Source organism: Paroedura picta, chromosome 5 (assembly GCF_049243985.1).
Source record: "Paroedura picta isolate Pp20150507F chromosome 5, Ppicta_v3.0, whole genome shotgun sequence".
In the NCBI taxonomy this organism is placed as follows: Eukaryota; Metazoa; Chordata; class Lepidosauria; order Squamata; family Gekkonidae; genus Paroedura; species Paroedura picta.
In genome coordinates, this window is record NC_135373.1 from 108,856,047 (window position 1) to 108,883,990 (window position 27,944).

Here is a 27,944-nt window from a genome sequence, read left to right on the forward strand (position 1 = left end):
TCACGGGGTTTTGATTTCTCATTCTATGTAATAATAGAAATAGAGCATACATTTTGAACCGTGGCCTGATAAAAGCCAGATCCCATATCTCTCCTTCCACCAGCTGTTGCCTTCTGAAGAACACAATCCTAGTGTCTCAAAGCAACAGAGCTGGTGCCTGGATTGCTACAGAGGGCAGAAAATAGTTTTTTGTTTTTTTTCCAGAAGCCAGGTAAGAAACTGGGAGGGAAAATGCATCCAGTGTTGAGATCATACAGATTAATATAAGAAAATAGAGGTACAGAAGCTTCGACATGTAAATACCAGTGTGCTTTTTAATTTTTTTGTTTTATTTGGGAAAAGTGCTTCTTACAAAAGGCAGCTGCAAAGTAACACAGACTTCAGCAGTAATTTCTGATTCCATTTAAAAGTTAAAGGAGACACAATCTAAAAGGGACAGAAGCAGCAGAAGAACAGATCAAAGACAATCCAGCAGCATTGAACGTAATGGAAGGTTAACATTCCATTAGAGGATTAGGGAAGGAGAGGAATTTGGTAACATCTGCAAGCTCTTCCTAACAGAATTAGAGCCTAGCTATTGGGTGGTAAAGTAGCATGCATATTGAACAGTCCACACAAGTCCCACCTGCCTGTATCAGATTTTCTGTGGGGCACTGAGCCCCTCTTTTAAATTGGGATGCGGAACTGACTGCCTGCACAAAAAGCTTGCTCAGCTACAATAGCCTGCAAGGTTGCAAAAACTAATGCAAGGTGATCCCAACATGGCAACAACCGACTGGACAACTGCTTGGCCAAAACCCTCTTTGGCGAACCGTATCCCCTATGCAGCCACCCGCCAAAGGAGGGGAAGGGCAACTGGGAGGTCCCTGTGCCGGCATCATTAAGAAGGTGCCTTACACCCACATGACAGCAACGGACTGAAAGACCATTTCCACAGATTTGTCTGAGACCACAGGATTTGCTTCCTGGTCCAGCTGGGTGTCAGACCGCACCCTGGAGAAAGGTGGGGTGTGTGTAGTGTGCATGGGAGAAGAAGAAAGGGGGTGTGGGGGGAGTGAAACGTTTTAATACACACAAATATATATATAGATATATCAAGTTGCCCAGCCCTTGGGATACAACTTTTGCATTTTATTTGTATATACATACATAGAAAGTTCTCCTTTCACACACAAACACGTTTGCCTTTCATGCCAAACAGTAAAAACCCGGAACATTCGTGCCTGGTTCTGGTTACACAGTAGTAAATAGTAATTGTGCAAGTAAACAAGAGACCAAAACCACAAATGAACACATGTACATCGGAGAGGGTGACGGGTGCTGGAATGGAGCTGATGCCAACCGAGAAAGTTGCTGCTGGCCTAAAATCTTGAAGTTTTTTTTAAAAAAATGGTTTCCATAGTCCGTAGCGGAAAAAGAGGCCCGTTGGCCAACTTCTGCCCTCCCGTTCCCTGTCCCTGCCCCCTCTCCCCCCCCCCCCCCCCGCATGGCCACTGCTCTTGTGTTTGTATCTGGGCTCTTTCAAGATGAGTGTGGAAGTCCTGTAAACAATGTGAACCCTGCAACTGGATGAATCCTGGTCAGGAACACAGATATGAAGCAACAAGTCTAAGCTAACTGTTTGACAGTTAAATTCAATTTTTACAAAAACTAACGTTTTAAAGGTTTATTCGATTTCATTTGTTTAACAGAAGGGGGGGGGAGAAACACACTCCGGGGGCTGGGGGGTTTTGGAGTTTGGGACGGTGGGGGTGGGGGGGAGCAGACAGACCCTGGGTAAGTTTATTACAACAGCAGCACCTGGAATGGATAGGCCTGCCTAGGAGAAAAACACAGGCACTGCCACGACACCACAGGAAAAGAGCTACTGCCTGAACGCTGAGCCGACGGTCCAAAAACCACAGAGAGATGCTATAGATCCAGGTCGTAGTAGTCTTCCAGCTCATCGTGAAACAAGTCCCACTCGTCCTCGGAGTCTGTCAGGTCGTCCTCGCCTCCCGCCGCCAACAGCATGAGAAGCATCTCGCCCAGCTCAAAGGTTACCACCTCGTCCTCGTCGTTCTCAAAGGGATCGCTGCCCTCCCGCTCCTCAATGAACTCCCAAAACCGGTTTCTCCGCTGGGCCTATAAAGAGGAACACCGTTATTGCCCTCAGGTGAGCAGAGCGGACCAAACAAGCGGGCCAAACAGCACCACTCTTCTTTAAAAGGAAAAAAAAGCCACCGTTCCAAGTTTCCCCATTTCTTATTCAACACAGCGTGAAAATGGGAGCTTGCCAAAGGCATCGGGGGAGGGGGAATTATCAAGGATCCTGAGGTGGTGTCACTGATGCCCAGGCCAATTCACACCAGGCCAAAACAAGGAGCGAGACTGTGATCAGATAAGTATCACGTTGAATGCAGAGTACAGTTCTCACACCACTGACTTGGCATGGAATTGCAACTGTTAATGCGGGAATCTGCACACAGTTGAAGGAAGGCTACATATCCCAACTGGCCTGAGCAGCTGGTGATCAGTCAAGCTAGTGGACCATGTGTTCATGGCTCCCCATGTTCTGACTTTCATTTTCATTTCAAGGACAGAGCAAAGAACATTGTACAGCTGGGTGCGTGAAAAACAAAGCCTTTAAAATTTATTATGGAAAATCATACATCTCTTAATAAAGGAGGGTGCGTGCACATACAGCTGCCTTGAATGGGCAGGATTGGTTGAAAGATCTGGGACAGGATACCAAAAGATCCCAACCATGCAGAACCTGTGTGCTGAAATTTGCCAATGCTTTGGCCATCCATCTGAACATCAATGTGCCCAAGCATGTCATATATCTAGGTACTAAATAACAGTTTGTCCTCAAAGGGAAACCCCCAGGTTTTAGCCCTGATTCTGAGTACCATGGGAAGTGATCAGCCAAGAGTGATGCTGCAATATAATATTGGCTAGCAAAATTCCCATTTTCCCCATCTGACCCACTATGGCCGTTACCAATGGATCCTTAAACTCAGGAAGGTGACAGATGACATCTTGTCCCAAAGCTACCTTTAATACATGTTCACTACTGGCTTGCAGTTCACTGCTCTGATGCCCAGGGCGCCCCATGAGTAGGCCCCTACGTGCCATAAAATGTATCTTCTTTCCCTCAATTCCCAAATGGTGTGTGTGGGGAGGTGACAAACAGATCTAACCACTGCAATTTGGCTCGCCGTCAACACTGAGTGGTGACAGTCAGCGCTGACGCTTAGCAGGGATGGTCACTGGGGACGCATGGTGGCAGCGTGCAGTGGTGGAACTTGGTTGCAGCACTCAAAGGTGGGTGCTTTGCAGTAGTTGTGCTCCACAGCAACACTATCCAACATCAAGCACTAATCACAAAGATCACTGTGGAACAACGGGAGCCCTTGTATGAAAAAGGGAACTTCCTCCACAGGGGCATGAAACCCAGAAATGGTTGCTAAGTGGACCTTAATAGATGAATTTGATAGTCCAGAGTCTTTCATTGCCACTGAATATTCTATTACTAGAGACAATGGGCCGGTCAAAGGTAAAACCTATTTCCCAACCAGCATAAAAGGTCTGGAAGGCCATTTAAAGGTATAGAAGAGCCTAGCTGAGGGTCTGTAATTCTCGTTTCTGGTTTCAGCAACCAAGCAGTTAGGTGTCGGTGCGCCAACACCTGGGTGCAGGTTGTCATTCACACGGAGTAGATCTGAAACCCAAGGGAAGTACCTGTTTAAGAGGACCTGAACCAAATCTGCTTCTGCCATAACGGTGTGATCAGTATGCAGTGGGAGTTGTCTGTAACCATTCTGACAACAACCCTCCCTATTAGGGGAGTAGAGGAAAGGCATAAAAGCGGGTCTGGTTCCAGGTTAACTGGAAAGCATCTCTCTGGAGCAGAAAAGGGGAGCTTTGGAATTGTGTCACGAGGCAAAAAAGGGGTAAACGTAGTCTTGAGGAATGCATTTACTCAAATGGGGGTTCTCCCCATCTGCCAAGTACACCTGCAGTGATGTTTTCCATACCAGCAACACAGTTGGCCTGGATGGACGTGTGATTTGAAATTGCCTATTCTCAAATGGCAGTGGCTTCCTGACACAACGAGAGGGAAGCAGTTCCCCCCCATTTGTTGATGTAAAACATCACTGTGCTATTGCTGGTCTGAACTTGTGCAGTTGAACAACAAGAGTTAAAGACATAGCCAATTGCTCTCAGATTAATCTGTAGGCCATGTTCAGTTCAGGATCACAAACCACTCCTCTAATCGCCACCATGGGCACCCTAACCTGAGAAGGAAGAATCTCAGTGATTTGAGAAGACAGAATGAAAAAGTACCCCCATTAGCAGGTTAGCATCAAAGGCCCACCACTGTAATTCCTTCAGAATGTTCCTACAAACTGAAAAACGGAGGTTCTCAGAGTTCAAAGTGAAGCTAGACACTCTTATGAACCAATTCAGTAATGGTTGCATTTTTATGTGAGCAAAGGCAACCATGAAGACAGCCGAAGCCATTAGACCCAACAGCCTTTGACGGTGATGGCTTTCTGAAAACAATTCAACACAAAGTGTTTGACCATACATTTAATGCATAAGGACCAGTCCTGGGGCAAAATTACTTAAGCTACAATAGAGTCTAGCCTCACCACAATAAAGGACTTTTGTTCATGGGGAATCAAGTCTGACTTTTTCCAATACATCTGTTAAGTTGAGGCTTTGACAAGTTTGTAAAGCCAATGACAAACACCTCTGGAGTTTTAGTGCAGAAAGGGCAGTAACCAACTAATAATCCATATAGCAGGAGATAGAACACCCCTTAGGTATTAAATGGACAACAACTAATTAAATGGACAACAACTAATGCCATAAAGGTAAAGGTAAAGGTTTCCCCTGTGCAAGCACCGAGTCATGTCTGACCCTTGGGGTGACCCTTGGGGTGACGCCCTCTAGCGTTTTCATGGCAGACTCAATATGGGGTGGTTTGCCAGTGCCTTCCTCAGTCATTACCGTTTACCCCCCAGCAAGCTGGGTACTCATTTTACCGACCTCGGAAGGATGGAAGGCTGAGTCAACCGGAAGGATGGAAGGCTGAGTCAACTAATGCCATACATTTGGTAAATACTCGATGAGCAGCGGCCAACCCAAATGTTATTTTGACCATCAGGCATGAGCGGAGACAAAAATGTTCTCCCACCCATTTCACTGACTGGAGGCAGCCGGAAAGGGAGGGAGGTAAACAGGACAATATAACTGCATATTCAGAGACAAGGAGGAAGGATTGACAAACTGAGAGCCAGTTTGGTGTAGTGGTTAGGAGTGCGGACTTCTAATCTGGCAAGCCAGGTTCGATTCTTCACTCCCCCACATGCAACCAGCTGGGTGACCCTGGGCTCGCCACGGCACTGATAAAACTGTTCTGCCTGAGCAGCGATATCAGGGCTCTCTCAGCCTCACCCACCTCACAGGGTGTCTGTTGTGGGGAGAGGAATGGGAAGGCGACTGTAAGCCGCTTTGAGCCTCCTTCGGGTAGGGAAAAGCGGCATATAAGAACCAACTCTTCTTCTTCTTCTACTCTGATTTGATTCTGGAACACTGCGCAAACCAAGATGATTAGCTATGTGACATCATTCATGTAATCCCTGATTGGCTGGGATCACCATAAGAAGAAGCCCCTGATTAAGAATGATGCAAATATACAGACTGGGAAAAGAGGCAGCTGCAACAAGCTGTGTACAAACATCACACAGAAAGAGTAAGCAGGAAAACTGATGATACGCTTCTACCCGCCCCAAAATGGAGCACATAAAATAAGGCACAGCCTGTCCATTGTCAAGAACACGGGTAGTTAAACTGCGGCCCTCCAGATGTCCATGCACTACAATTACCATGAGCCCCTGCCAGCGTTTGCTGGCAGGGGCACATGGGAATTGTAGTGCATGGACATCTGGAGGGCCGCAGTAGTTTGACTACCCCTGGTCAAGAACCTCACTCACACACACACACACGCACTATCATTTTGAAAAAGGAATCAAAAGCTGTGGGACTTACTCTGTATCTACTTGAAGTTCCCACTTTCTGCCTCTGGGGTTCTTCTCGGCGGCCATCGGGGTATGCATGTTTGTAAAAACAGTTCCCTCCAAATGGGCAGCTCCCACGGCCTTCATCAAAATACCTGCATGGCTTGTTGCTGGAAAGGAAAATATCGCAACCCTTACTCACGGCAAAGCCAACCAAAAATCAGCACTGCATTCGCTTTACAAATCCAGGTGTTTTTTTTTTTCCCCCTTTGCTTGTTATAAAATGAGGCACCGCTTGCTGCCGAAGCCATTTTAAATCAACTAACAGACGCACAACAGATTGCGCAAGTGTGTCTCCTTCACAAAGTGTGCGCACATGGATAGCTGCATGCAGAGGACAGACCTGCACTAGCCTGTCCTTTTAAGGCTGGGTTACGGTGACACAAGGGACACAAGGCTGTCTGGCACAACGGAGCAAGTTGCGTGGCCAGCATGCATCTCCGGGATGTTAGGTAAAGATGCATTTCAACACACACAGAAGGAGGGTAGGAAGGAGGTATGAGAGGGCTTGATGCAACACCTTGCTTTTCGGCCCATGTGTGCCCTTTAAGGTCTGCAGTGAGGCTGCAGGGCTCATACCTCATTGCTTCCTTGTATTTCTGAATGAGTTTCTGCTTCTCTTCCTTCTCCTCCATCCAGTACTCACTTGGAATGACAAAGTTAGATGTGATCCGACATTCTGGGCAGGACCTGGGGAACGAACAGACTGGACTGCAGAATTCCACATGATCAGGGGCACTGTTTCCAGTAACAGACACACCGTTCAAAGCAGTCCAGCGGACCTCAGATCTTTGTACTGTGGGTTTTCTTCCTTCCTTTCTACAATCTAAGCTTTCCCCCTTCCCCCAACCCCTGCCATTTTCTCAGGTTCTCAATTCTGTAGTTTTCCCATTCCTGAAGAGTATAGGGGGAAGGAAAAACACTTCACACAGAGACTCGTTTTTCTTTAGATAGAAATAAATTTATTTATTTTTTGTAACTTTGCTTTCTTGGGTGTCCATATTGGTTTGTTTGTTTGGGTTTGTTTGTTTTTTCTCCTTTTTCCTCCAAGCGAACTTAAAAGAGGGATGGGTCAGTGGCTCAATTACGAACGGGAAGAGTGAAGGCTTACGAAAGATACATTTGGAATTGTTCTGTCCTCCGTCAGAAACCCAAGTGACTCTGAGTCGTAACCAACAGGACAGGATGTTGCTACCATTTAACACACGCATTCGCACACACACACACACAAAAAATGACTTAACGTTCAAACGGAATGGCTCCTGCTGCCCAAACAGAGAGTACCAAGGTCAGAAAGCACATTAAAAAAAAACAAAACCAAACGAAACACCCCCTCAATTCTGAATGAGATCTTTCCTGTGTATTAAACGCAGTCTCGGGACGAAAGAGGGGTGACGTTGCAAGTTCACGCAACACACTAACTTCTTCCCGAGAAACAAAGCACTACGGACATGGAGAAGAGCCTCACTTTATGATCTTGCTCTCAAATTGTTTAGCGCTCCTCCACTTGCGGATGCACTTCAGACAGTAAGTGTGGCTGCAGTTGGAGAGGATCCCGAAGCGGCGCTCGCTGGGGTTGGCTTTTTCGTACACCACCTCCATGCAGATCCCGCACACCATGTCTTTGCTACGCTGGACGGCAAAGGAGAGCTCCATGTCCTTCTCGTGAGCTTCGATGCAAGACTGCGCCGGGAGAGGAAAAGAGACACACGGGAAGAATAGTAAGATACTCAACTCCCCCAAAGAACGAGCTTAAAGGATCCTATCAGCCTCTTCCAGAGACTCTGCCCTGCTAAGAGTTCATTAACACAAAACCAAAAAACAGAAAGTCCATTCATGAAAGCCCCATTCGTCAATATAAGAGAGGAACTGCTTCCTTTTGCCCCTTTTCAATTCCTTTTCCCCCCAACACTGAAATCTGGAGCCAGAATTCTGCTGGTCAAGCACATATGCATATTTATTCACTGAATGACAGGTAAGGGCTACCATGCTATTTATTTTATATCATCTATTAAACCATTTATGTATTCAAACATTGATCTCTTGCCTTTTCTTTTGGTGCAAGGCAGCTTACAATAATAGTTAACACTTCCCCAGATAAAACAAAAGATAAAACAACAAGAACTAAATCCCTCCCCACTTAAAAGATGCCTGGCATTCAAATCTCAGTGCTACCTGGAGGGTGGGGGGATGCATTATCAAAACGTACCTTAACCTTATCCTTACCATTAAAATTTTTGTAAGCAAACATTTCTTTAAAAAAATTTCACTTGCTCTGTTCTCAGCCTTAGGAAGGCTGCAAAGTATGAATCAAGATCCATTGTTCGTTCTCGAAACAAGGGCATGCTCTACAGAAAAGTCACTCAGTGTGCATGTTGGCAGAGCCAGCACCAGTATGGCACTGATGCGCAAGGAGAGGAGAATGCACCCGATTCTCCACTAATCACGAGCCCTGCACAAAGCCTTAGTTGAGTTTCTGTTCCCTAGTCCTTCAACCCACCGCTAGCCAGAAGAGCTTCTGAGCATGCAACAAAGCATGCTCCTTCTCCCCACATCAGGGTTCTTTGGTATGATTTCCATCTTGGCTGGAGGTTAAGAAAGGCAAAGTAGGTACGGTATCCCGCTGTCTGCTAACTCGAAGGAGCAGCTATCTCCTCGAGGAGATGTAATGAACCAGGCTAGTCATAGCCCTGATAGCGCTGTTCTCACAGAGCAGTCCCATCAGAGCTCTCTCAGCCCCACCTACCTTTCTGTTGTGGGGAGAGGAAGGGAAGGAGATTGCTGAGACCCCTTTGCGTAGTGAAAAGCAGTGTATAAAAATTAACTCTTCATCTTCTTCATAAAAGGAAGTAAAGTCTCAAGTCATAGTAGGTTCTACATGCTTCCTACCTTACACACAATTTCTGAATGAGGTGCCAACAAGCTGCTAAGCCCAGCTGCCTGCCCAAGTGGCACGCTTGGGCAGACAAGTCAGGGGTAGTCAAACTGCGGCCCTCCAGATGTCCATGAACTACAATTCCCAGAAGCCCCTGCCAGCATTCGCTGGCAGGGGCTTCTGGGAATTGTAGTCCATGGACATCTGGAGGGCCGCAGTTTGACTACCGCTGTTGTAGCAGATTCTGTTTCGGGACCCCGTGAAGCCATTAAAAGCTGGGTTCGAAAAGCTTCTGAACTGACCAGCCCAACAAAAGACGTGGTGCTCATCCCACCCGCCTTACCTTTATGTGCAAAGAGCGCTGGGCGGCATCAGCGGGGTGGAGGACCTGCAAGCCACACATGTCACAGACGTCGCCATGGATGTACACGCAGTTTTCTCCGTAGCGGCATTCTCCTACTGCGGCGTAAGGACACAGCTGTTTCTTCATCTCCAGGTTGGCTTGCTGCTTCTCGTATTCTTCTTCAATCACCATTCCCTGCAGGGGGGCTTCAGTGCAGGACGGAGCAGCTGGGGAGGGCAGAACAAAGGGGTGGAACCTGTAATTCTTGGATAGCAGTGCCACAATCTGTGCAAACAAATTTATCCAGCAAAAGATAACTGCAACGGACTAAAGCCCTTCCTAATCTCCCCACCCCTCAACCCTTGCCTGATAAAACCACTGCTAGACGGTAATGACTTAATGAGATATACAAACAAAATGTCTGCTTTGAATCCATTTAAGTTTAAACATTTAGACATTAAGGCCCCATGAGGAAAACAGCACCCCGTACAGAAGAGGTTCCATATAAAGGACTCTTGCTCTGTGTGTCCGTCCCCCCCGAAGTAGGCACAGTGTCTGTGTACAGCCACACTGATGTCAAGATGCTGCATGCATACAGCTGGCAGATGGGATAAAAATAAAGAATTAAATGTTAGACCTGCTCTCACACAAATGGAACCCAACGCAAAGATGACTAAGCCCTAATGATGCTTCCCCATTTGAAATATTTAAGTCATTTCTTTGGGAAAAGATTCAGAATGACATTTATAACCAGATGGAAATTAAAAACAGATCTCTTCCCAGTACTTATTTTGTTGTTGCTGCCGCTGTTTGAAGAGCTTTAAAATGCAGTATATAAAGGCCCTTACTAAAAACTTGCTAGCTGCTGCATGTATTTCTGTAACGGAACACTGCACCACTGCTAGCCTTGTGGTCCAATTACAGAATCTTTAAGGAAAGACTATCATTGCAGAGAGAAGCACCTGCTCCTTCTCCCACCTGAGGAGCGTGCATGAAAGGCCAGCGGAATAACCTCCACACAAAGACACGCAGGTCAGCTACTGAATAAAACAGATCTTGCTTCTGAGTAAACATGCATCAGATTAGGCTTCAATCAAATGTCCCTTTCTCCTCCCAGCTGTTTCTCGCTCTCTCCCACCCCGAGGCTAATGCACTGAACATCTCCAGTACCCACAGTGCAATTCAATACAGGCCTGTTCCTAGACCCAGGAGGCAACATCAACAGAAGGCCTCAGCATCCATCAGTCCTCCAGAGACACTGGTTGGCCACTGTGTGAGACGGAATGCTGGACTAGGTGGATCACGGGTCTGATCCACCAGGGCTCTTCTTGTGCTCTTATGAGTGTCCTGTTTTTAAAACCAAAAAAGCCCTTTCTTTTTGGTGCCTGTCTTTGGACTGCGAACCAGGAGAGACCGCAAACACCTGATGGGGCTCCATTACATAACCGGCGGATTGCGTCTGCCTCAATCGGTCGCCAGATGAACCTCCAGAATAATGAACCCAGTTTCCGAGCTGACAGGCTCTTTCCCAGCAAACAGGTGCCCGACCACCTGGAGCCCATGAACTGCCAGTGCTGGTGGTGCCCGACGTGGCTCTCTCTCACAGCTGGTCAACTCACCGCGTCCGCAGTAGGGCTGCCCGGGGACAAATTCCACGGCATTCACCCAGTCTTCCGCGCCTGCGGCTGCCAGGTCTTTGTCTTCAGTTCCGTTTTCGCCAGTGCTTGCTTCAAGTGTTCCAGGGGGTGAAGTCACATCTGTGGAAGCTGAAGGGTAGGTTTTTGCGGTGGGACTCACAGTAGTCACTTCTTCCCTTTTCAAAGGCTTGGTGTGTTCATATCTGAAGGGGAGGAAAGGGGGATTTTATTTCTTCTAACCACCGCGAAACAAAGAAACGCGTCCTGCGTTACGTGCGTGAAAGTTCAGCTATAAAGACGCATTGGCGGCAGGTAACACAGGAATGTTTTTGGTCTATTACTTAAATTGGATGAAAAAGAGGAAAAATCCAGTATTATTCTTAAGCACCCTGGAAGGCTGAGCTTATTTCAGCAAGACAAAAGTTTGCCAGATTACAGAATCTACAACATTTACTTGGCAAACACATGGCTATCTGTGTTAACAAGTATTTTGTCCCTCTTGTACTGCCACAAAACTCTGAATACCTTCTTAACGAATACAGTCCACAAATTCCCTTTCTTAACCTCCTTCTTTAAGCACAACATATGAGCCTCTTGTGGCGCAGAATGGTAAGGCAGCCGTCTGACAGCTTTGCCCATGAGGCTGGGAGTTCAATCCCAGCAGCCGGCTCAAGGTTGACTCAGCCTTCCATCCTTCCGAGGTCGGTAAAATGAGTACCCAGCTTGCTGGGGGGTAAACGGTAATGACTGGGGAAGGCACTGGCAAACCACCCCGTATTGAGTCTGCCAAGAAAACGCTAGAGGGCGTCACCCCAAGGGTCAGACATGACTCGGTGCTTGCACAGGGGATACCTTTACCTTTACCTTACTGATATTTATAATTCAAGAGGTTTGTCCATAACCAGGTTCTATACAACGTCTTGCCGGACCTTAAACAGTATGGTTCACACCTCTTTATATGGCCCATTCGTTAGTCAGAATCACTTGTTAAGTATTAAGAGTTGGTTCATATATGCCACTTTTCTCTACCAGGAGTCTCAAAGCAGCTTACAACTGCCTTCCATTTCCTCACCCCCCAACAGACACCCTGTGAGGTAGGTGGGGCTGAGAGAGCCCTGACATTACTGAAGATTTGGTTCTTATATGCCACTTTTCTCTACCTGAAGGGAGTCTCAAAGCGGCTTACATTCGCCTTCCCTTTCCTCTCCCCACAACAGACGCCCTGTGAGGCTGAGAGAACCCTAATATTACTGCTCGGTTAGAACAGCACAATCAGGACTGTGACGAGCCCAAGGTCACCCAGCTGGTGGAGGAGGGAATCAAATTCGGCTCACAAGGTTAGAAGCTGCCGCTCTTAACCACTACGCCAAACTTTTTTCCTTATTCAAAGAATAAAACAGCAGCTTTAGTTTATCTAATTCAAGCCAACACATCTTAGGGCTGCACAACTCTGAATCAACACAGTATGTTGCTCTTATCCACTTAGCCAGGCAATGCAAAGCACCGCTACCATTTCTTCTGTACTTCAAGGGATAAAAAGTTAGGGAAATCTACATGGCTTCTGTATTGGAATAACAATTCCAGGTGAGTTGGTATGTTAATCTGCCCTGGCAAATAAAACAGGTGCTCCAATCCATGTAAATTGGAAGAAATGTTATTAGTCTTCTTTTATGGTGATGCTGGATTGTTATTAAAATATAGTCTCAGCTGTGTTTGCAAAGACTACATCATTATTAGTGAATATCCATTCATTCATTCACTTGGCTTCTAGACCACCCTTCAAGCTATTCCCTTTCCCCCACCTATCAATTCTATCTGTGGGCTTAGTTACCTTTTCTGTCCTGAAGCAGAAAGTTTTTCAGAGAGGCACAGAGCAAAGTTTCTAGTTTTCATGACTACACAATGCAAATAATTATAGGCTGGGCCAATATTGATTTTATCCAGGACACTTGGCTGCCAAAAGCTTTACAATTTCCTTCTCAGTTCCATACCTCTCTCTCTGAAAGCCATAGATACTCAATAGCACATGCCTAGTGTTGCCAAACTCTTCCTAAGAACCATGACAGCTTTTAGCAGGCATCGATGCTACTATGGTGGCAGGAGGACTGAGGCAGCACATCGTGAGCACAGCTCCTGTTAATCAAGCAATGGTGTAAATTCCATTAAAAGAAGAATTGGGTTTTTGTACCCTGCTTTTCACTGCCCAAAGTAGCTTGCAATCACCTTCCCTTTCTCTCCCCACAAGAGGCACCCTGTCAGGGAGGTGAGTCGGAGGGAGCTGTCAGGACTGGTCTGTGAGATCAGCTCTAACAGGGCTGTGACGAGCACAAGGTCACCCAGCTGCCTGTACGTGGAGGAGCGGGGGAATCAAACCCAGCTCGCCAGGTTATTAGCTGCCGCTCTTAACCACTACACCGTGCTGGCTCCGTGGACAGGGCATCGTTATCAGGACTCTCTAGTTTACTCCTCTACAATGGAGGTGGTGGTGCGGTGATTGGTCATGGACATGGAGAATTCACTCCTCACTCAGAGCTAAACACTCAGCCGTGTTTCTGTACCTGCAGCGATCTCCATAAGCACAGCATCCTCGCTGAAAATACCTGCACACCATAGCGGACTGACTAGTGTAGAGGTCGTGGGAGTAGCGGCAGTTGTCTCCTTCCTTGCAAACGCCATGCATGAAATACCTGAAAGACAGAGCAGTTCAAAGATGAGTCAAGCCGAAACACGGAAGTGCTGCAGGGCGCTTGAGGGATTCCGTGATGGGGAATGCAAACAAACAAGCCAAGAGAAATAATCCTATTAAAACAGAGGGAGAGGAAATCATTGTCCAGCACATAAGGGAGATTTCCTTATTATTTATAGGTGGGGTAGTCAACCTGTGGCCCTCCAGATGTCCATGGACTACAATTCCCATGAGCCCCTGCCAGTGTTTGCTGGCTTGGGCTCATGGGAATTGTAGTCCATGAACATCTGGAGGACCACAGGTTGACTACCCCTGATTTATAGCACTCATGGGAAATGTATTTATTATTTATCATTTGATCTGAAGACTGCCTGGTAGCCAGGCAAGGGACGTTGGGAGGTTGTTTGCCATTGCCTGACTCCACAGCATGACACCTTGCATTCCTCCAAATTCTCAGAGGTCTCCCATCCAAATACTAGTCAGGGTTAACTTCCAAGACCCGACAGGATCAGGCTTGCCTGGGCTATCCAGGTTAGGGCTACTCATGGGAAATGAGGGTTGCCGATTAGTCAAGAATGCCAAGCTCTGCCCTATCCGCTACGGAGAGGCATCCAACCAGACCCCACTACAACAGCCCCCATTCCTGGAGGGACCCTTCCTGTCCCCCCTACAACACAGAGAGATCCCTCCTACATAGCAGCCAGACAAGCTGCCCAAGAGCCTCCTGCAAACCTAGCTCCAGACAACACAAGGCATGGTTAGGACAAGAAGGCATCTGATGATTAGTTCTGCTCATAACCCCTACTGTCAGAAGTCCAGCAAAGGCCAGAGGCATCACCAAAGATGCAGTGCTATGAGGGCCGAAGAAGATGGTCAATGCTGGTTAGCCAGTCTAGATAATCACATTCCAGACAACAAAGCTTTCACTGAACTAGAATTAATGAGATGCACCTTTGCCATGCTCACTTTTGTCAAAAGTACAGTTAACCTTCCTTGGGACCAAGATCTATGGAAACAACAGGCTCAGGTTGGGCGATGTTTTTCTTCTTCTCCGTTCCAAACACAGCAGTTAGGTCCTGAGATCACCAGCTGCCTTAAGCAAGGGAATGCATGATATGAGCCACTTGCTAATCAGTGTTCTTTGCTTACACAGCTCCAAGGTGCCTGAAACAAGGGCCTGGGATGTACCAGGAAAGGGACAGAGATAGGAAGCGGTCTTCAAATTCGGAGGGAGGAGATCACCATTCATCAACACTGCCCCCCTCCTCTGAGCAAGATCACAGAGCTCAATAGGGTGCCAGGAACTTAAACAGCTCCCTCTAGTGAAATGCTGAGGTTAGACATATGGCTCTTACCACTACTGAATGGCAGAAATAATGTTGATATTGCTAAGACAAGTAGGTGTGAAAGGGCTGTGGAGGAGACAGACTTCAGTCCCAAGCTTCCCAGGATTTCAGTGTTGTAGAAACGCAGGCAGAGATCAACCTGCGACACCTTCAGGCATGGAGACAGAAAGCCAACACATTGTAGCAGTAGAGTCCAATAACGCCTTTAAGACCAACAAAGGTTGCATTGCATTGGAAGGTCTTATCAGTGATCGTGCCAGACTGGACAATTGAAGTATTACTTAATTGGGGTGTGACTGTCTTGCCTGGATAAAGTCTTAGGTCTTGAACTGTGGAGCTCGCACCAATTTGGGGAAAATCCTGGTGTTAAAATTGGCTATAACTAAGCTGCAGCGTAATAAAATTCTATCCGGAGGATCCTGACTGGTTTGTGGAAATTCTTGGTCCCTCTGCAACGGATATAGAATCAACCCCTAAGGGAGAGGGGCATTAGAAGGGCAGAGAATCCCAAAGCCATTCTTGCTGCCAATACCAACTGGATCCAACGGCTCACAAAGGGATCACCACATTCAAGGCGTTTGATTACAAGAAAACTTGAAGGAAGTAAGTGTAAGTTCATTTTATAGCAGCCGTCTCAGCCAAGATAATTAATGATTTAGGCAGGCTTGGAATCAAAGAGTTAAAGAGGACACACAGCAAGGTGCTCCCAAAATTGCATGCAGGAATGACGTCTGAATGATTTCCATCTCAGGGCTATGAGCTTGTGTCCATACAAAAGTATTAAAACCTTGGTCTTAAAACACCCGGGGAACAGAATGCCCACCATGGGTCTCATAAGAACTCTGGACAGCAGTGAAAATGGGGCTGGAAGAGACGTGGACTTCTGAGTAAAATTCCACTTTCTACCTCTGCTCTGTACAGCCAACAACAGGTGTCAGCCACGCCCACACACAGTTCCTTACTCCACCAAGGGCAGCTCATCAAGCCTACTCATTAGCTAGTTTCACCCAGAAGAAGTTGGGCGGGCGGGGGAGGGGAGATGTGCTCATCTTCCTTGGAGACAACATGATGACTGGCTGAAGGAGGGCAGATGGTGCATGGCCCATGTTGGCTATAAAATGTACAGAGACCATGGCAAGGGCAGTACACGTTGAATTGCATGTAGTCCATTCCACAAGATGTAGTCCATTCCACAAAGCCATATATCATCTCATCTATTCTTATTTCCCCTCTCCACCCCTAGTACCTGAAGAAGAGTTGGTTATTCTACCCCCACTCTTCCTCTACCCGAAGGAGTCTCAAAGTGGCTTACAATGGCCTTTTCCTTTCCCTGCACACATCAGTCACTTTGTGAGGTAGGTGGAGCAGAGAGCTGTGCCTGGCCCAGTCTCCAGTAGGTTTCATGTGGAGGAGTGGGAGACTCAGACCCAGTTCTCCTCATTAAAGGCCGCCGCTCTTAACCACTATACCATACTGGTTTCTGCTATATGGATTTTGCTGCTTGTTTTGGACCAAATTCGCTAGATTTTTAAGCAGTACTCACTAAGTCAAGTTAGGAAAGCTGGTTTTATTATTTCCTGTGTACTCGAACTATCCGGAACTATACTGCTTTCAAATTATTTTTTAAATTTTCTATCCAGCAAAGCTTTATTTTAATTCATGGTGTGAGTTTCCCGGTCTAAAATTCAGATTAAATATGGTTATGTAATCACCAAAGGGCCACATTCCAGGGTCTCAGGTTGCAGATTGGGGGGCCAACTCAATCAGACAGCCTTGAGACATGGTTCTAATGCTAGTTGTAGAATGTCATAGACAGAGATTCCAGGAGGGAGAAGAATGAACCAGGAGGCCCCTGATAACTAACTGTATGGACTTGTTCAAGATCGAGGCTATCTAAAGGCCACAATTGCAGCTGCTGGAGCTGTGACATAGTGAAAAACCATGATTGTTTAAATAGTGGATTTGCAGCAGTTCTGAGGTGCAAGAAGAAATCCCCACAATGCAATGATGTTCCTGGACAGGTCTTGAGTTGAGTCAGTCACACAGCCCACACCTTACAGGGCCATTGCGAGGGTTAAATAGGTGAAGGGGAACCATCTATGTACCACGAGCTTCCTGGAAGAAGGATGGGCAAAAATGTACTGGACGGAAAGATGGACAGCTAGTCCACAAGGAGCACAGTGTCTCCACACTTGCTGATCCCTTCAGAAGAAGAAATGGATGACCAAACCAGATGATTAGCCAAATACTTTGACTTGGCAAAGAATCTCCTTGGTTTTTAAGGTGCCACTAAATTCGACTCCAACTTGTCAACTGATTTTGTTAAAGCAGAACTTCCCATGAAACAGCTAAACATCCCAGAGCGACATCAATGTTCAAGAGTCAGGGGGAACAATTCTAAAACAGAAAAGATATTATGGCTTCTCCCTTCTACGTAGGATGCAATGTATCTACACATTTCAGAAGTTTCTAAATTATAACATGTGGAAATAAAGCCTACACAAACACAAAAAAGCTAAGACAGAAACTGAAACAATAATTCTAAGAGAAAACAAAAGTGAAATTCCATCTTAATTTTTAGAAAGTCAAAAATCCCTTCCATTGATTAAGTAACTACAGATTGTTATAATAAATCAACTAATATCTGTGTAGTATAAAGAGGTTCTGTTTATCTTAACATAGCAATAAAGCATTTTACCTTGGTTAGAACAAACTTCTAATACACTGAAACAGGATTTATTGATAGAGGTAAGTGTCTTTCAGGTAAGGCGGCAGATTTTGAATGCTTTATTTGAAAGATTTGATCTAATTTGTAATCCGAGAGAATACAATTCTGGACTACTAATTAATTGAAGGGCACTTTACTTTAATGGGCAAAGCAATCTGGGGACCATACATGCAAAATTGCTCTCCATAAAGTTCACTGCAACAACAGGAAAGTGTCAGCTAACTTAACTCTAGACCTTCCAATAACAGAGAGACTTTCACAATAGGAGGACTTATTTAGGGGCAGAGGAGAAGCACAACAAGAGGCAAGGGGAAGAAAAGAGAAGCATCTAGTACACCCTGAACAGTAGACAGAATGCATCACATATTCCCCAGAGTTCAGACTAAGCATACCCTGAGCTGCATCCAGATTAGATGTTATAATAATGGCAGAATAGAAGCTTCCTGTCTCCCCCCCCCCCTCTTTCCACTGCAGCTCCTGATCTCTAAAAATATAGCCCCTAGATCAGTGGTCCCCAACCTTTTTATCACCGGGGACCACTCAACGCCTTTTACTGAGGCTTGGTGGGGGGGGGGGGTAGTTTACTCCTCTACTCTCAACCACTGCCCTAGCGCTCTCTGATCGCTATTGTAATGTTTAAACATCCCTTCAAAATAAGATACAGACACGCCAAAACAATGAAGTGTGTTGTAAAGGGCTGGGGGGGGGATGAAGTAAAGGGCCGGGGGGGGAGGCGTCCTTCGGGGCCCACCTCCAATTAGTCGAAGGACCACATGTGGTCCACGGCCCACAGGTTGGGGATCGCTACCCTAGATGATAGGGAACAGTAAGGAAACAGGGAATGGTCTGAAGTGGGAAGGGAAAAATCTGTAGAAATTTAGTTTAGTTTAGTCTGGATCCACCCCCATCCCAATCAGTCTTCATGTTAATATAAATGGCTCACATGCTGTCAGGCCTCCAGTATCAGCAACACACCTAGATACTAACACACATGCTGAAATAAAAGCCTTCAAGGTAGTACTTCTATTTTATTGGCTCCAACGTCATTTGGTTCTAGAGTATAACAGTAACAGGGAAGACAAAGGTATTAGCTTTTAACTAAGAACAGTCACTTTACTGCAGAATGTCGTTACTTTGAGCTTCCTTCTGCCCATATTGAATTTGCAATACAATTTAATCAGTCGAGACTGAAATGAGGAATAAAAGACGCTTTAAAGGAAAACAATTTGTTGTTCCCTTAGAGAAATCTACACCAGCCATTCGATGAACCTCTGGAAAGTCTTACAAGTAGAGGATTTGCTCATTTTGGCTGGTAAGCATTTCATGAAATCATGCTTCTTAAATTAAAAATTCATCAATCTATTACTGAGTATTCTGTAGACATGCCCTAATAATTTAAGAACTAGGGCAATACATCCTCCAAAAATACAAACATCAATTTAAATAGATGTGCCATGAAGTTAGAATTCCTAGACTCCCCCACCCCCCCAGCTATACCATCTGCTTTTGTTTTAAGCTATTAATCTGTCTCTCCAGCACAGCATGGGGAATGCTGCTACGTGATAAACTTGAAATATGAACTTGACATTTCCTACGTGCATTAGGCCGGGCTTAGTCCAAATGGGAGCACCAGGGGACCCCGCTGGCATCATCTGCTTAGACTACATAAGCTTTCTGGGCAAGGACTGGATGGCTTGAGCGTTCAAATTGTGCTAAACCCAGTGATGGTGCTAGGCAAGTGTGATGGTGGTCGGTTCACAGACCATTCTAGCAGCACATACAAACACACGGATAGGGAGCCGTGTTAGTCTGCCTGTAGCAGAAGAAAAGAGCAAGAGTCCAGAAGCACATTTGTGACTAGCAAGATTTGTGCCAGGGTATAATTACATTTATTTCATTTTTATACTGCCCTTCTCTGTAATGGGCTCAGGGCAGGTTAGAGTAATAAAACCACAGACACAACAATAATAAAATACAATAATAAAACACAGTTTACAAACCAATCCCTCCCATTCTCTCAGCTCCCTCCACTGGTTACCCAGACTGGAGACGGTATAAAATAAATTGGAGTGGGGGGGGGGGGGAGCTAAGGAGGAGAAAAAAGGAAAGAGGAGGCAGGCCCATGTAGCTTTAAACAGCCCTGGTCGAGAGCACTGCTTTACAGGCCCCGCGGAACTTCTGCCTCATCAGGGCCTGGATCTCAGCTGGCAACTCATCCCACCAGGTTGGAGCCACAGCCAAAAAACGCTACGGTTGAGACCAGGAGAACATCTTTGGGGCCAGAGATAACCAACAAATTGGTGTTGGCAGAGTGCAATACGCTCCAGAGAACGTATTAGAAGAGTGGGTTCTTCAGATATGTAGGGCCCAGACTGCATAGGGCCTTAAAGGTCAACACCAAAACCTTGAGCCTGATCCAGAACTCGACTGGTCACTGATGAAGCAGCTGGAGGGGCGTCGAGTATGGGCCCTCCATGGGGGCCCCCTGAGGACTCTTGCAGCTGTATTTTGCACCAGCTGTAATCTCCAGATGTTGGTCACTTTGCGAGGAGCAAGTTACAGTAATCCAAATTGATCTTAACTGAGCTTCCATGAGTCACTCTGCTTACTTCTTCAGAACAAACGTACAGTAAACATATGAAGTTGCCTTATCAAGGCAGCTAACCTTAGCCACAAGACTCACTTATGAAGCCAGGTCATTTATCTATCTTGCGTGTTTTCATGATAATTCCATACGGCCAGCTGTGCTAGATCACAGCAGATGTTTATGTTAAAAAGCTATTAACCCATTCAAACCCAACACTTCTCCAGATTTCCTATTTCTTCTTTGGAAAAAGTATGTGGGGGGGGGCATCCATGGATGAAGCCCAAGCCCCCCTTTAATCCTAGCTAGAATTCCCATGAGTGCATGGGTGGGCTAATTATGGAAGATTTAAATTCCCCCCCCAAAAAAACCCTATTTCTAGGGATTCCTCACCTACCAAGAGCAGCATTTATAGCAGGGTTGGGATTGGGAGGGTCAAGAAGCTGATTAGGCCACCATCTTTCTGTCCTTCCATCTTTCTATTTATGGTACTAAGGCTTTATGTATTCTATATTGTTTTATATATATATATTGTGGGCTACTTAATGTTTTATAGTTGTAAACTGCCATGAGACAGCTGTTGCCAAGAGTGGTGGTCTAAAAAATGAAAAAATAACTAAAATAAATACATTTTCAGGCGTGTATTGGAAGGAGGAATTGCCAAAAAAACCACCTATGAAATAGTCCCTGGAAATTCTAAGGAGGTTTCCCCAGATTTTTTCTATTATTCAATTATATTTATCCTCCCTGCTCAGGGCAATTTTCCCCAGGTTGTCACATCACTAGAATAGAGATCCATGACTGAAGGTGCAGTTTTGCTCTGATTGCTTCAAGCTTTACTTCTACTCTACTTCAACTAGGGCACTATGCCACAAAAGAACCGTATACAGCCATGCCACTGCCCCATGCTCAAGTTCAATTAACTAATAATCAAAAAGATGTGGCTCACAATGTAGGGAACAGACCAAAAAACTGTATTCATATAATTTCAAGATCAATTAACAGCATGCAAGCTAGAACCGTTACTTTTGATCACAAAAGCATGAGGCTCAATTACTCAAAGTCCATCTGAAAGTAAATAGCACCTTGTTTGCAAAGTACAAAAATGGTTGCTCATTTTATAACAGCCCATCTCACTGACAGCTCATAAACATATATACAATTTGCATCTGTCTCTTTGATTCCAGAACAAAATATGAAATCCTATTATGTTTTATGTATATATTTACGTATGTATGTCTTTATTATTTTATATACCACTCTCCCAGACTGGCTCAGGGTGGTGTATAAATTCTACGTAAGAAATCAGAGATACACAATCAGGTTACATTCAGCTATATGGACAGTCAAGTTCTCTTTACTTTCAGGTGAACAGTTGTGGAAACTATCGAGAACTTATTTGCACACAAATCAGCACCTTATTCAAACATATTCCCTAAAGATAGGTTCGCTGATGCCTCCTCCACTTAAATGAGGTGGCTTTAAATGTAGAATGCATGCCTAAATGCAGTTGTACCCTTAACAATTATAATCAGTATCCTATAGCAAGTTACTATAGGCTGCTATTACTCCACCCTAGAGGGCCTGATATTTTAACCTGTTTGACTGAAGCATTCTGATGTGTCACACCACCAGAAAGAGACAAAAAGAGAGGTGAAGACCCCCCAAAAATGTGTATTCCATTTTAGAGGCTAGACTTGAAACAAGATTCAGGTTGGAAAAATCTAATTAATTCGGGCTAAAATACACAGATTTATTCAATTCATTTCTAAACCAAGATCCAAAGAGTCCACACAATCTAAATTAGATTCTTCTTCACCCACATCTCTTAACCAGTTGATACTGTTTTAGTTATCCAGGCAATCAACTCATCATTTCAGTCTTTGGGATAAGAATAGTGTGAAAACATCCCTTTCCACAAATGGACAACTGCATAACTATCTAGCTCTGTACTCTGTTTCCTCTACAACAAACAGCAGTGATTCTTGGGGTTTCTGCTTAAGACTCGGAACATATTTAGGGTCCAGTGGCACCTTTAAGACCAACTAAGGTTTATTCAAGGTATGAGCTTCTGTGTGCACGTACACTTTGTATCTGAGGAAGTGGGCATGGACACGAAAGCTTATACCTTGAACAGAACTTTGTCGGCCTTAAAGGTGCCCCTATTCTGCTGCTTCGGACCTACATGGCTACCCTCTTGAATGCTTAAGATTCAGTTGTGACTAAACAGCTATTATCTGTACTTTACGTGCATTTCTTCTTGTTTAGCATTCGAGTTCAGACTATTCATGGTTTACAAGCCTCCGGCAACCATTAGAGGAAGATTTGTGAGGATTCAACAATTGGAGATGGCCCCTCTATTGTTTAGTAGCTATTAACCCGGTAGGATGCAGTCCTTAAAATGAATCTGTTCTGCCCTACATTTTTGTATTTCCACAATGGAAGCAGCCAGGGCCAATGAAGTGCACAGGCACAGACTCAGAAGCACGTCCTTCCAAGAAGCAATTGCAAGCTACATCGGTGGAGCAAAGGCAGTCAAAATCTTCCCCCTATTATAGGCTCACCTGGACATTAGAGCCATCAGAGCATGCAATCTTGTTGTTTGCCAGGTAGGCAAAAAAGGATGGGAACTGAAGTCCAACAGTAAATTAGAACTATCACTAGAAAGAGGCCAGTAGAATTAGTTCTGGACCATAACCTTCCAGCTTTTGAGTAAATCCAACCCACAACACCTTTATCTAGACATTTTAAATAAAGCCTTTCTCATGAAAGGGGCCAATGCCCCTCATTTAGCATTAAAAGTAATGAGGTATTTTTATTCTCCTTTACCAAGATAATCTAGCTTTGAACAAGACAGTAATATAAAACACATTTAATTTAGTTTCATTGGTAGTTTACACACAGGCGCTTTGTTGTCCAACTCTTAAAATTTGATGAAAGCTCCTATGAACTGGAAATTATTTTCCAGTTACTAACAACACTCAAAGGGTGTTAATTCTTCTGTGGGTCCCTTTGTCTTGGATTAATACATTTGCAGCATCCATGACTTACAGAAAGTCAGGTAAACCTTGGCAATACAGGATGATAATGTTGACTAATGCAGGAAGAATCTGAGAAATTTCAACTATTCATTTCGTTTTACTAGATGAGCAATAGAAAAAAAGGAAGTGAAGTATTACATGTTATACAGCACACATATGATTATCAAGATGCCAGTGTGCATGTTAAGTGCCATCATGTTGATGCTGACTTATGGTGACCCTATGAATTAATGACCTCCAAAATGTACTATCATTAACATACTTGTTCACGTCTTGCAAAGTAAGGGGCCATAGCTTCCTTCATTGAATCAATCTCATCATAATGCCAATATTAAAGTAACTTTTGTAAAAAGAGAGAAAATAAAGATACATTTATGAATGCATACTATGTCATCTTGCTTGGATACTAATTTTATAAGAGGAACTGTCTATACCAGTGGTCACCAAACCCCGGTCCGTGGATCATTCGGTACCGGGGCTCCTCCTCATCCTCCTCCCCGGCTGCTGCCTCCGGGGGCTGCCCTGCCACTCTGTCACCAGCTCACCTTTGGTGCTCTCCAGCAGCCACCATGGCTGGAGCTCGCCCTCTGCACGGCACTGCGCAGCTGCTGCTGGCAGCACCCCCCAGCGGGTGGTAGGAAGTCAAGGATGCCGGCAGGAAAGCAAGTGGAACAGAAGCTCAGACGGCAGCGACGTCCCTCGGCAAATGACTACCCCCTCCCCGGGCCTCAGTAAAATTGTCAAGCATTGACCGGTCTCCGGTGATAAAAAGGTTGGGGACCACTGGTCTATGCTATTGTGTGCTGTATCTGTTAACCTTACCTTACTGTATTGTTTTCTACTTTTGTACCTCTATTCCATGCACATATCATGTCAGATACCTTTTTTGCTCTGTTTCTACTTTTTGTAATCCTACACCTATTGCATAGTTTATTAAATCTCCGTTGCTAACCAACTGCATTGTTTTACACCACATAATCCACCTTGAGTCGCAGTGCAAAGGGCTGACTATCAAGTAAATAAGATGGTTGTCATGTCACGTAATCCTTTGACATAATTATTCAGCCTGTAAACATAATGCAAGGGAAAACCAATTTCAAGGCATAATTACAAAAACCTTTGGAAAGATTACCTCTAATTTCAATAATTACCCAAGAGGAACGTAAACAAATTATTCAGGAATATCCGTTTCCAGCCCCCAAGAACACCCCACAAAACTGACGTTCATTCCTTCTTGGGTTACCCTCTCCTCTGTCCCTTTGAGTCACAGATTACAACACATTTTCAGATTTCCTAATTTGGGAAAACAATTTTCAAAAGTTTAAAGATTGCCTAAAGGTAACAAGTATAAAAAGACAGAAGACCAGTTAAGTTCTCAAGATTGCCAATATCATGTGAAAACCCTAACAACTAGGCAGGAAGCAACGAACAAGATTACACTAACACTTGATCCAAAGGTCTCCCAAGGACAGAAACCAGGAAAATCAGAAGACACTTCAGAGAAGTTTTTTTCATTCATTGTCATGAGCAGAAGGCAAAAGATGGGTTGCCCAGCATCTGCCTATTGTGATAGTGCCTAGTGTGTCTGAATTTGGAGACCCAGATTCAAGTTCTCACATGGAAGCTCACTGGGTGATCTTGGACCAATCACACACTCACAGCCTAACCAACCTTACAGGGTGGTTGTGAGGATAAAATGGAGGGGAGAAGAAAGATATGAGCAGCGCTGGATCTTCACTGAAGAGAATCATGGGGCAGAAATGTAATTACAGTGACTAAAACATAATGTATTTGGGTAGTGCAAACACTTGCTGTAAGGGAGAAGTGGAGGAATTCACGCCTCTTGTGGCAACTCCTCATGATTCTTTAAGGAAGACTAAGTCAGGCTTCATAAACTCACACAATATGAAAAGAATTTCAAGACGTGAGCATTGGACAACTATAAAGTTCCAATCTGTAGTGATGTCACATATTGGTCTTAGGTTTTGTTTCTGCTTGTTACTGAATGGAGACAAAAAGAAGGCAATGTACAAGCCAGACTAAGCCCAGGAGCTAGCCACATGGTACACAGAGAGCGGGAGTAATATCTTATTTTTCAGTTCCTCCCTGGCCAACTGAACTGAGCACTAGTAGTTGTCAAGTTTTGTGCCCTACACTGAACCTAACATGACCGGTTTACAGCACAACTGTCCCCATAACTGTGGATAAGCAAGTTACATTTACATATACAGGGCAGAAAATGTTCTGCTGGAAAACTGCCCATCACATATCTCTGATCACAACAAGCACCATTCATAAAATCTAAACTAATTCTGCTCCTGGTGGGTCTTAATCCAAAATACTTAAAACAAGGGCCTTGCAGAATACTATGATTTTTATTCAACTCTTCTCAAAGGTACAAAGCATTTTTTAAAAGACGTACTGACCTTCTATCTGAAAAGCCTTAAAAATGTTCTACAGGAAACACAATTCTCCCAACCATGCAAAGTCCCCAAATGTTTGATATAAGATTAACATACCTGAGCAACCTTAATCTCTGCTCATTAACTCTTATTTCAGGCACACCTACATGACATATTTTTTCCCAGAAATATCAATGTGTTTTACAAATCTGTATGTACTTTTTGATGACAAGAGGCTACAGTTTCGGTGGGGGGGGGGGCTGTTGGTACTAGGTTGGAGAACCCTGGTTTTAGTGTGTAAGTAGTCATACTACCATATAAAGTTATTTTTCTTTCACTTTCTAAAAGTGGCAGGTTCTTCACTCATTGCTAGTATAAATCTAATCAATTTCAAGAAAAAAGCTTACTAGGATCAAGTGATTCCAAGACAGAAGAATTCAAGTTAAGAATGCATTTACCCATGTCTACTAACAATCAATTAACAATTAGAACAGAAATTAAGTTTTCAATAGGCAGTACTGCCTATGATTGCCTGGTGACAGTCACAAAAAGCATTTGTTTCTAAAAGCTACAGTAACTGTAATAGTAACTGTTTTATTTTGAGATTTCAGATTTTTATTTCTTTTTGCAAATCTGGGACTTTTCATTTACAGAAAGGTCTGTCTTCCCTGTTCATGCTCCACTATCTGGATGCAAGTATCCCTAGATCTGGCCCTGTTGAGAATTAGATATGTTGATAAGCTTCAAAACCCACAAAAGAAATCACACCGCAATGAGTCCTGGCAACCAATCAGAAATAACAAAGACTATATAACCCTCCCCATAAAAACTATAACTATCACACTTAGTATCGAGTGGGTTTTTTTCAGCAATGAATATTAAAAACAATCCTATCTCTCTCACTAGATCAGGTTCAGCCAACTGGTAGCCCACAAGCAATTAAATCGTCTCCAGTGTATTCTTTAATTATAAGTCATACACTTTTGCCTCCAGTTTCACATCTAAGGAAACTGTTTTCAAAATCCATAGGAAACTAAAGACTATACCTTAATGATGCATTTGGGTTTTGTGGCTAAACTCCACAAATGACTGAGAGCACTTTTCTCCTTTATCAATCAAGCCTCTCAAGACAAGATGATCCTAACTTTATCCATGGCACGCACAGTCAAGAATAAACTGTTCCCAAACAGTACAATAAAAAAAAAAAACACAACACGGGGGCTACTATGCAATATGTAAGGGGATATTCCATCATCACAGCACAGGGAAGAGCTCTGTTGGTGAAAAACAAGCAGCACCAGGATGGGACAACAAGAAAGAGGATCAGTAGTCTATAGGGGACCCCTCCATTGAGCAAAATCCGAATCTCCCCTTCACTCTAACGAAGGATGCATTTCGATGACTACACACCGCGGATCCTGCAAGAGCCTCAACAACACTCAACTGTGGCGGCGAAGCAAAACAATGACATCATCTTGCCGGCCACTAGAGAAGAACACCTACCCGGTTCCCAAAATAAAGGAGAAGCAGGCAGCAGCGAAGGGATACAGCAGCCTCAAATCCCTAAAGTAGACTCAGCCTTACTAGGCTTACGTTTTTTAGGATGGGGGGGGGGGGGAGCGTGGACTCGGAGGAGTCCCGGGCTTTGGTCAACGGAGTTGCGTCTCGGACGAAGAGCAAACAGGCAGCATGAGCCGCACATCGACGGAGCCTCTCGGACAGAGGGACGCATTTGGGAGGACAGAGACCCAGCCAGACAATGCCTGGATGAATACGTATAGACATATCACACTCACTCACTCACACGCACAAACATATATGCTTCCCACTGCGAAAGCAGGCAGCAGAAGCCGGGCATGGCTACTGCGGGGAGGGAGGGAGGGGGGCCGGCCGCTAAGGATCGCGAGCGAGCGCCGGGGGAGACACGGGCGCCATCACCCGCCGCCGCCTCGGCACGTTACCTGCAGGCGACTTGCTTGGTCCAGCAGCCGCTGCTTCCTCCTCCTCCGGCTCCGGGCGGCGGCTGGGGCTGGGGCTGGGTCGCGGCGGCGGGGGGGCTGGAGGCCGTGGTGGGGACGGTGGTGGCGCCAGCAGTGGAGGGGCTGGAAGCCGAGACGGCCGCCGCTCCCGCTGCTCCGCCACCACCCGGGGCCACCGCAGCCTCCGCCATTACTGTTTACCCCACACAGCGATGGCCCCACCGGAACTTCCGGGAGCGCATCCTTCCGGCCGGC

At 45.1% G+C, this 27,944-nt stretch overlaps 1 protein-coding gene across 2 annotated transcripts; it reads right to left on the minus strand.

Moving 5' to 3' along the window:
- Positions 1–1,099: 1,099 nt before the first annotated feature.
- On the minus strand, positions 1,100–27,944 carry MKRN1 (makorin ring finger protein 1). 2 transcript variants are annotated; one of them, XM_077339840.1, is made up of 8 exons: positions 27,672–27,943; positions 13,482–13,610; positions 10,906–11,126; positions 9,287–9,513; positions 7,537–7,751; positions 6,648–6,758; positions 6,040–6,178; positions 1,100–2,124 (listed from the first exon to the last, which is right to left on the minus strand). In XM_077339840.1, exons 1-8 carry the CDS (start codon positions 27,878–27,880, stop codon positions 1,912–1,914), a joined length of 1,464 nt encoding a protein of 487 aa, XP_077195955.1. In that variant the 5' UTR covers positions 27,881–27,943; the 3' UTR covers positions 1,100–1,911. The 2 variants fall into 2 exon arrangements, with proteins under 2 accessions (XP_077195955.1, XP_077195956.1); XM_077339841.1 differs by lacking the exon at positions 6,648–6,758 and having other exon boundaries at positions 27,672–27,944.

What these genes read in the sequence shown, in the direction of transcription:
- MKRN1 (XM_077339840.1), bottom strand. Translation starts at nt 27,880, where the DNA reads ATGGCGGAGGCTGCGGTGGCCCCGGGTGGTGGCGGAGCAGCGGGAGCG. An exon ending in TTTGAGAGCAAGATCATAAA is followed by an intron (nt 6,759 to 7,536) that starts GTGAGGCTCTTC and finishes TTCGTTCCCCAG; the next exon opens with GTCCTGCCCAGAATGTCGGA. An exon ending in AAATACAAGGAAGCAATGAG is followed by an intron (nt 6,179 to 6,647) that starts GTATGAGCCCTG and finishes TTTCCTTTCCAG; the next exon opens with CAACAAGCCATGCAGGTATT.